This window comes from Pteropus alecto, unplaced genomic scaffold (genome assembly GCF_000325575.1).
Source record: "Pteropus alecto unplaced genomic scaffold, ASM32557v1 scaffold13, whole genome shotgun sequence".
Taxonomy (NCBI): domain Eukaryota; kingdom Metazoa; phylum Chordata; class Mammalia; order Chiroptera; family Pteropodidae; genus Pteropus; species Pteropus alecto.
In genome coordinates this window covers 10,443,281-10,452,103 of record NW_006434373.1, presented here as the reverse complement: position 1 = coordinate 10,452,103, position 8,823 = coordinate 10,443,281, and the positions used below count along the sequence as shown (strand labels likewise).

Sequence of the window (8,823 nt, the reverse complement as noted above, 5' to 3'; positions counted from 1 at the left end):
CCTGGAAAACAAAGGTAGATGATTTAAACAGTGTTTTCGAAAGCCACGAGGGCCACGTTTTGCCTAGGAAAGATGAAGTCTTTGATGATAGCCAACTTAGTGTCAATAAGTGGCTTTCTTTGAGACATATTCAGATGGGAACGTCTTGCTTGCCAATTGCCATAGAAATCTTAACACACCATGAAGATTGTCCAAGCGCCAAGCCTTCCGTTCTGGACTAAATTACTTTGAAGTGGCGCAGGACGAGCAGTGGTCAATTTTAACTCTATAGACTGGACAGAGAACGCTGGGAGTGGGAGATTGTGCGTTTTAAAGCAGAAAATAAGAAGGGGAAACTTGTTTTATACACTCTATACAAGGTTCTGCTCATTGTCAGATATCTTTTATCTTTTATATTTCCCATGAATGATTCATGTCTTGGTGGCTTTGTGTCACCCTTCTTTTCACAAGAAACTTCATTAGAGAGCTATAAGTTTTCCCATTGATTGGGGCCCTCATTGATGAGTGTTTTTCTCCTTCGTGTGCTGGTTATTGTTATCGGGCTTAAAACAACTCTTTGCAACCTGTTTCACCTTTACTACATTTAACAAACCTGACTTTTAAAAACCACTATAACCTTTTAGAGAACTCCTTATTGACATTACTACCAATTGTTTTTAACTATTTGCCTTTTATTAGTTTTGTATCAGTTAACATAAAAACAGGCAAATATTTAGCCTTACGTAGACAGGCAATTATATTAAGCCACTTGGATATCTGGTTGCTATGAAAGAAGCTAATTTCTCCTTAAACCTGCCCCAAAATGCTAACTTACTTATATCCACTCAACTTCCAAATAAACCACAATAAAATTGGACCCCCACCCCATCACCTGATGTAAGAGGTATTTGATGCCCACCACTCAACTTCAGATGTTTAACTCAATACTCATCTCAGCTCCTGATTTTGCTTTTGTCTGGAAGCCTCTAAATGTCCCTCCATCTTTTTCCATATTCCTTTTTACTCTTTTTAGAGGCTAGGCACCAAAAGAAATGCTACAATTCATTTTTCACTTATTAGGATCACTAGGATATTAATTTTAACAAATGAATATGGTAGCTCCTAAGATTTATGCTAGTGTTACATGCAATCTGCAGGGCTTAATCTTCATAAACATATTTTATTTTCCGCATCAGATTATAAATTATACCAAACTGTAAACATATTCTATCGCTTGGGGAGAGGCTAAGAAATGAAGAGGGCAAGGGAAGAGAACCTAATGTTCACTATGTCGGCAACTTATTGTTTCAAAAAGAATGGCAGAGATATGCCATTATGTAAAACATATGCAATACATAGGAAGAATACCTTTATTAAATTTTTTACTCCATAATCATTCTTGCTTTCTATTGAAGGTACACATTTTAAGTTTTTTATTTTAGGTGTATCAGGAACCAATAAATCTGTGGCAGGGTTAACCTATGCATGGCAAAATACATAAAATACATATTCCTTTGTTTCATAATAAATAAACCTGTAGAATAATAAAGAATAGTGCAAACTACCATTGAAAAAGTTGTATAAATAAAACAACTCATTACAAATCAGGAATATTTTTGTTCTAATAAGTTTACGACACATAAATTATCCCCCCAAAGTTCATACCTTATCTATTTGAAAGAGCTTCGAAAGTGAATATGAAGATCAAATAAACTTTTAAATGTAGAATTATTTTATATTCAAGTTTTATCGTCTTTTTCTTTATAAAGGAGGGTCTGCATGTTTCATATTCACCATAATAATTTGAAGACAACATTGAAAGGCTCTCAAAGTGACAGCACCATGCACTGTACTAGTAATATAATATATCTATAAACTATATATAATTTCATCAACACAATGCAAAAAAGACATGCAGGAAGAGTCCTGGTTTTCACATTACGTTGTTCAAGTAAGCTTAAAAATATATTTTTCCATTTTCTCTTTTTTTTAAATAAACCATGGATCATAAACAACAATCTTTCACCAAAATGTATAATATAATTCTTTGGTGTGCTTTGAACTCTTCCAGGAAAAAAAAAAAAAGGATGATGTCTGAAAATAAATTAATTCAACTGTACAAATAATAGTGTTCACATACAAGTTATTAACAATGACAAGACTACATCAAACAACTCACAGCACACAAAACAAATTTCTACAAACCCCGGGGAGGGGGTGTTTTCAGGGTCTCTGAGGATAAATTAGTGCTCTTTAGTATATTTGTATGATGTTTATGATGGACTACATTTTGCACACTAGATGTGTTGTACCAACCAAAAATAAATTGACTAAGAGTTATTGTCCTAGGTCCTTGACCTTTTTTATCCTGGCTTGACAGCCCTGGCAAAGGTCACACATTCATCAATGTTTGGTGGTAACTATAAACCTTGTAAAAATTTTAATATGTATAGCAACTCCCTCCCCTCCTTTAATGTAAATCATACACTTCACACACTGTCATTTTCAAATGAGATAGAGTTCAGTGTGCTCAGTGCTCAGGTGGAAGAAAATGCATTAAAATGCACTTTCAAGCATCGAAAAATAAAGGCTTTTTAAAATGTTGATACAAGAGTATAAAAGAGGGATTGGCCTATTTTAAAAACAAGTTTTCCAAAAAAAAAAAAAAAATAGGCATATTGCCAACATCACACTCCTTAGACTTGCCTGTTAATTTTGGCATCCCAAAGAACTTATGATCTAAAACAATCTCTTTACTACACAGGAAGTTTGGACACAGTAAGGAGGCAGCATCTTATACTTCAGATTTAAAAAAGAGGAAAAAGAAAGCACTTGAATTTCTTCTATTTTATAAAATATCATTTTCACAGTTGTCTATTGCAGCAGCTTTTTCTTCTATCCACTTGTGTTCGAGCAATCACAGTAGCATAATATATGGAGATCTATTAAGGTTGCTGCATCTTTTTTTTAATCATGTAAGCAAGGTACTGAAGAAATAATCCTGTATAAAAATACGGTGTTTGGGTGAGATCAGTTAATAAAAGAGTAGAAATGAAAAATTACAACTATTAGAACTTAAAAGGTTTTTACAAATATTTTTGGACACAGGTACAGTCCAAGATCTGTTGGCAATGCAGCAAGTGTGTGGTTTACAATCAAGAGGGCTTTTTGCAGAATTGAGGCCCAAAGAGGAGGCGAAGAGGCTCCAAAGAAGCCTGAGTTATGGTGTCAAAGGCATTTGCGAGGCACTCTAGGAAATGCAGAGGGCCTTGTTGCTGTGTTGAGTTGACTTAATGCTTTTTCTCTCCCCTTTAAGAAAGAAAAAAAGAAATAAATACATATATGTATATGTGTGTGTGCGTGCGTGCGTGCATTGGCAGTGTGTATCTTGATTAATTAATCTCTCCATTCACTTTTCTTAGTACAATTTGCTCCCAGCTCTGTCCCCCTGCAACATATAAGTCCAGCTTGGTTGCTTTTTTCGTTTCGTTTTTTTTTTGTTTTGTTTTTTTTTAAAGCTCCAAATATCTTAATTAAATTAATTAAATGTACAAACACCATAGGGTTTCATACTGAATAAATAGGGCTAATTAGACCCGGTGGCAAGTCTGAGTCATGGATTTGTTTCAGGCTCGGCATTGTCTCAGGTTAGGATATGGTCCAAGGATTTCCACTTATTATTTTACTTATTATTATTACTAATGAATTCTAATGTATCGTCCGCACAACTTCAGAGTTCCCATATATCTCTTCATCTTCAGACTCGGAAGTGGTTCCATTGCTGGAAGGTGTGTGGAGGTGGCTGGGGGCTCCACTGGCCTGGCAAACGTACCACTCATTGAGGTTGGTCACCTGAGGGGACAGAGTGCTAGAGCGACTCCTAGTTGGGTCCAGCACAGGGGACAAGGGGGCACCCACTGGAGTCCCCACTGATGAGTAACCAAGGGCTCCTGGAGAAGGTGGTGGGGACTTGCAGTGAATCTTCATGTGCTTCCTCAGGGAGCTCGGGTGAGTGTAGGATTTGTCACAGCCTCGAATCTTGCAGTAGTAGGGCTTGTCACTGGTGTGGACATGAGAATGTTTCTTTCTATCACTGCTGTTGGCAAACTTCCTGTCACAGCCATCAAATTCACATTTGAAAGGCTTTTCCCCTGCAACAAAACATAGGAAAGGTTAACAATTGCTTTTCAGAGACCATTCACTTGAAAGAGAAATCTTGGAGCAAAAATGACGATGCATTTTCCCATTCTCTAGAAAACCAACTCCCAGACTAATTCCTATGTTCCAGGATGCAACAGGGAAGGAACACTTCAGGGATGGGTCTGATGACTCCTGGCCTGGAGGCTCTCCTTGGACGTGAGCTTGTGAAAGGCTAGATGTCAGTCCCCACAGTACCATAGGGGTCAGGGGAAGAATGGCTAGACCGTGGTCCAGGATGTAACACTGAAAAACAACTAGGACCCGACTACCCGTGTCCTCACTCCCCTCAGGCTCTGTACATGAAAAAATACAGGCAGCTCCCCCTGTCAATGTAAATGCTGATAGAATGACACTTCCAATGCCACAGCTTAGGGCAAGAATATAAGAAAATGAGAAGAAAAATGAACACATACACTAAATTAAAAAGTAAACAGGGCGGTGCAGTAAAATTATAATGGCATTTTGTTTCATAGTGTTCCCCAAGATTTCACTTATGGAAAGGGGAAGAAAATAAAACAAAATCCTGTTCTCTTCAGAAATAAAAGCACCCATGAAACACACAATCCAACCACTAGATGTTTTACAAGCCTAGCTGGGCAGGGAACAGGCCATTGGCCTCTTCTTTCTACCAGCTTTCCTCACAACTTGCAGGGCAGTTAAGAGCCTTGTGGGACAGGGCCTTAACAAACATTAATAAACAACACAAGCCTCAGCCAGAACCTGGCATTTACCTGATGCCATAAGTAAACTTATTCTAACAGTCTTCTACATTGCTTAATAGTCAAAAAAAAAGATGTACTTACTATTTACCAGAGTCTTTTGGATCATCATCCCTTTAAGCTACTCTAACCACCCCAGGAACACAGTAACTTTAAACACAAGGCCCCTACTCTTGGAAGTGGAAACACTCAGTAAGATTAGAAATTCAGCCACACTACACTTCGGTATTAAAAAGCAAAAAAGAAAGACAGTAAGTAACAGTATGAATTTTCCCTCTCACCTTAGTTATCTATGAACTTGATGTCCATAACTGAATAAGGCATCTCATACATATTACATATGAACATATACTACTGTATTAACATTTTCCTCATATTTAAATAATTTAAAAAATAAACATGGATTTCTTCACATTTCAGTAGCTACTCTGATGACACACAAAGTATGGCCTTTCCTTGGTTTTGGATAATTTATTAAAAAAAAACAATAACAACTAAGTTTAGTGTGTGTAATTTAAGGTGGTGAATTTTTAAATTATCGTCATACAAATATTTCAATATAGTTTTGTTATTAATTTCACCAATGATAACTGGTTCAATGCCAGAGTACGTTAACGCAGCTGAAAAAATTTCGATGCCTGGAATATAAATGACCCTACTTGAAATATTATTTAAAATTAAATTAGATATTTATTCAAATACACATCCTACATTGATCTATAAAGAGGAAGAACACAGCATAACACAATAATTATCACGATTTAAAAAAATTCTCTGTAAATGAGCTGCAACAAAAAGTTAACTGATCTTTCATCAAAACATTATTTGTCCCGATTTCTGTATTCTACTTTAAATTAGAGATAATAATAATTTAATACAGCATTCTTTAAAAAAAATTATAATCAGCTTTTTTCAGTATGGAGATTTAGGTAATTTTATTCACTCTATGCAAATGTGCAATGTTGTTTTTTTTGGAATTCTCATGTTTCCATACAAGCTATTTATCCCGTACTGTGAAGAATAAACGGCTTGAACATTGCTGGCTCCACCACTGCATATGATAAAGAGAAGCAACACTGACTTAGTAAAGAAGAGATGAGGAGTGGGAAAAAAGGTAGAAAATTAGGAATAAAATAAGTAAGAAAAAAAGGGTGACAGAATTACCTATTTTATTCAGGGGGACTTAGAGGACAGTGAGCAAATTCTTCCTAACTAGAAAGGGTGAGACCCCATGTTTACATTTCAGATTCTAACATAGGGGTCAAGTCAGAATTTACTTACAGAGTTTTAGAGAGTAATGGGAACTACGTGTGGGTAACTCAGATCCTACCAGTTCCCTCTCCAGAGAGAACTTCAGTCCCGCCCTGAGAGGAAGGTTATAAACGGAATTGGGGGCACACATGGGTCAGGAAATGGGCCTTCGGGAGTGGCCAGGGAATTATTCCCTTTGATCAATCTGTTCCGGGATCCCAGATAACCCCCAAAAGAGAAAGCGGCCTCATACAAAGGTGAACCCGGTGGCAGTTTTTGGAGACAATGTTCAATGGCTAATCGGCCCAGGGACCGCTAAAAACACCTGACGCGGGTTTGAGTTATAAACGAGAGAGGAGCTCGCAGCCCTCCCGGAGAGACCCGGCGAGGCCCATGCAGTCACAGGAGCCCGGCGTGAATGTAACCATGCGCACGACGTGGAACCAGAGAACAAAACGGCCGGGGTCTCCGCATGCCACCTCACGGCCAAGCACGCGCGCACGCCCCCTCCTGGGGGGCCGCGGTCTAGGGCAGCGGGAGGCTCTCTGTCCCACAGAGGTCGGAGTGCTAGGACGAGGGTCAGTTTCCGCGCCATCAATTTCCAGTTCCTAGCTTTACCCGGCAAAAAGGGCCCTCGGCTCTGGGCAGCTTCCCGTCCGGCAAATGGAAGGTCCGCTCCCCCTCTGAGGCCTAGAAAGGAGGGAAGGGCCAGGCCGCAGGCTCTGCTTTTAGGTCTTCAGCTCCCGCGCCCTGCGCTCGCCCAGGCCCTCGCCCAGTCGGGAAGTACTGGGCACAGGGGGAAGCAACTGGTTTAGCTGGCCAGGGTTTTTATGAGAGTCTTGTGGGAAGTTTCCTCGGAAAAACATTTAAGCGGACGGATCCGATTAGAAAAGAACCAGACAGGCAAACGAAGCTCCCGGGAAAACGTGCTCCCGGCCCATTACTCGCTGGTCCACACGAGGCCAGTCTGGTGTCAGCCGACAGGAGCGTGGCCCGGAGCTCCAGCCTTGGGTTACTGGCTCCTCCTGCAGATCCCCCTAATGCCCTCGGCCCCCGCCGCTGGCCAGGCGTTGGGACGCACGCCCTGCGGCTGCCTCCTCGCCGCCGCAGCACCGATAAATCAGCCAAGTAATTACTGAAAGTAAACTACAGTTACCTAAGTGTCCTCTGAGGGGTAATATTGTCTTTCCTTATAAATCTCGACTGCGCTCGCGTTCATCAGCGCTTCCGCCCAATACGCCTGTCCGTTCAAAGGGAACACACGACCCACAGGCGCCATCCCACCACCCCACGTCGCAGCCGCCCTCGCCCGGGGCCACGGCACTCCCAAGGCAGGGCTTGGGATGGCTCCCCACGGCGCTGGGGACTTCCCCTAAATTCTACGGCGGGGGGAGACCCCCAAAGACCGCGCGCGGGAGGCTCTGCAGCTCACCCTGTTCTCCAACTAGAACCTTCTTTAAAAGGACAGAAACCGATTTCTCCAGCACCCTCTAGGGCATGTGATAAATACGTGTGATGGCGCTGTGTGACGGCGCGTGTGAGTATGGATGTGTATTAAGGTGTGTAGACGAGGTAGTGTGAGTGAGGGTGTATGTGTAAAGCGAGTGTGTCAGAGCATATGGGTGTCCTAGCTGGGAGGAAGGGGGTGGGGTGTTTGAGGGAATATGGGTGTGTGAAGTTTGCGTAGCATGTGCACGTGAAAGTGTATGTAACAATGAGCGAGAGTGTGTGAGCAGGGGGGAGGTCGCCAGGGGCCCCTTTCCTTTAGTATTTGCACCCTACCCAGGAGAGAAGGGGCCCCTGCTCCTCCTGGAAGGGCCACGCCGAGCTGGGCCTGGTGGCCCCAATACCGCAGCAAATCCCAGGCGCCCCTTACACGTCCGCTTTTCCAAGCGTGGCGACCGCGCACGGGCTTGCCACGGGTGAGAAGGAAAGAGCCCCCAGGGCGGCTTCGGCTCCAGCACCCCTTTTTCCCATCGCCCACCCCAAGTTCCCGGGGCCGGACAGATAGGGGCTGCCGACCGTCCTGGGCTCCTTCCTGCTCCGGCTGCTGCTGCTTCTGCTCCGGGGCGGCGGCGGCTGCGGCTGGAGCGCGTTGCCGGTCCCGGCGGAGGGGCTGCGGGAGCGCTGGAGACTCCACCGTGTGGGAACCCAGCGCAGGGCCTGTGTGTGCTATCGAATTACTTATTCATAGAAAAAAAGGGGGGAGAGAAAAAAAAGAAGTCACATGTCCGGGTTATACGTATGCGAAGAGAAGCAGCAGAAGGAGGGAAAAATTAAGGCGAGCAGGAGGAAGAGGAGGAGGAAGAGAAGCAGCGGCGGAAGCGGCGGCGGCGCGGGCGGCGGCGGCGGCGGGGCTGGGGACAGACACCCACCTGTATGAGTGCGCTTGTGGATTTTGAGGTTCTCGGAGCGCGCGAAGACCTTGCCGCAGCCCGGGAAGGGGCAAGGGAAGGGTTTCTCGCCTGTGTGCACGCGGATGTGATTGACCAGTTTGTATTTGGCCTTGAAGGGCTTGCCCTCGCGCGGACAGTCCTCCCAGAAGCAGATGTGGCTGCTTTGCTCGGGGCCGCCCACGTGCTCTACCGTGACGTGGTTCACCAGCTCGTGCATGGTACCGAAAGTTTTGGAGCAGGGCTTGGCGCCGCCGGCCGGGGGCGGTGGTGGTGGCGGC

At 43.5% G+C, this 8,823-nt stretch overlaps 1 protein-coding gene across 1 annotated transcript; it reads right to left on the bottom strand.

Moving 5' to 3' along the window:
* Positions 1-3,687: 3,687 nt before the first annotated feature.
* ZIC5 (Zic family member 5) lies at positions 3,688-8,822 on the bottom strand (the record flags this gene model as incomplete). Its single annotated transcript, XM_015587336.1, has 2 exons — positions 3,688-4,130; positions 8,525-8,822. Coding segments are annotated over 2 exons (741 nt in total), but the record flags the coding sequence as incomplete, so codon positions are not given.
* Position 8,823: the final 1 nt, after the last annotated feature.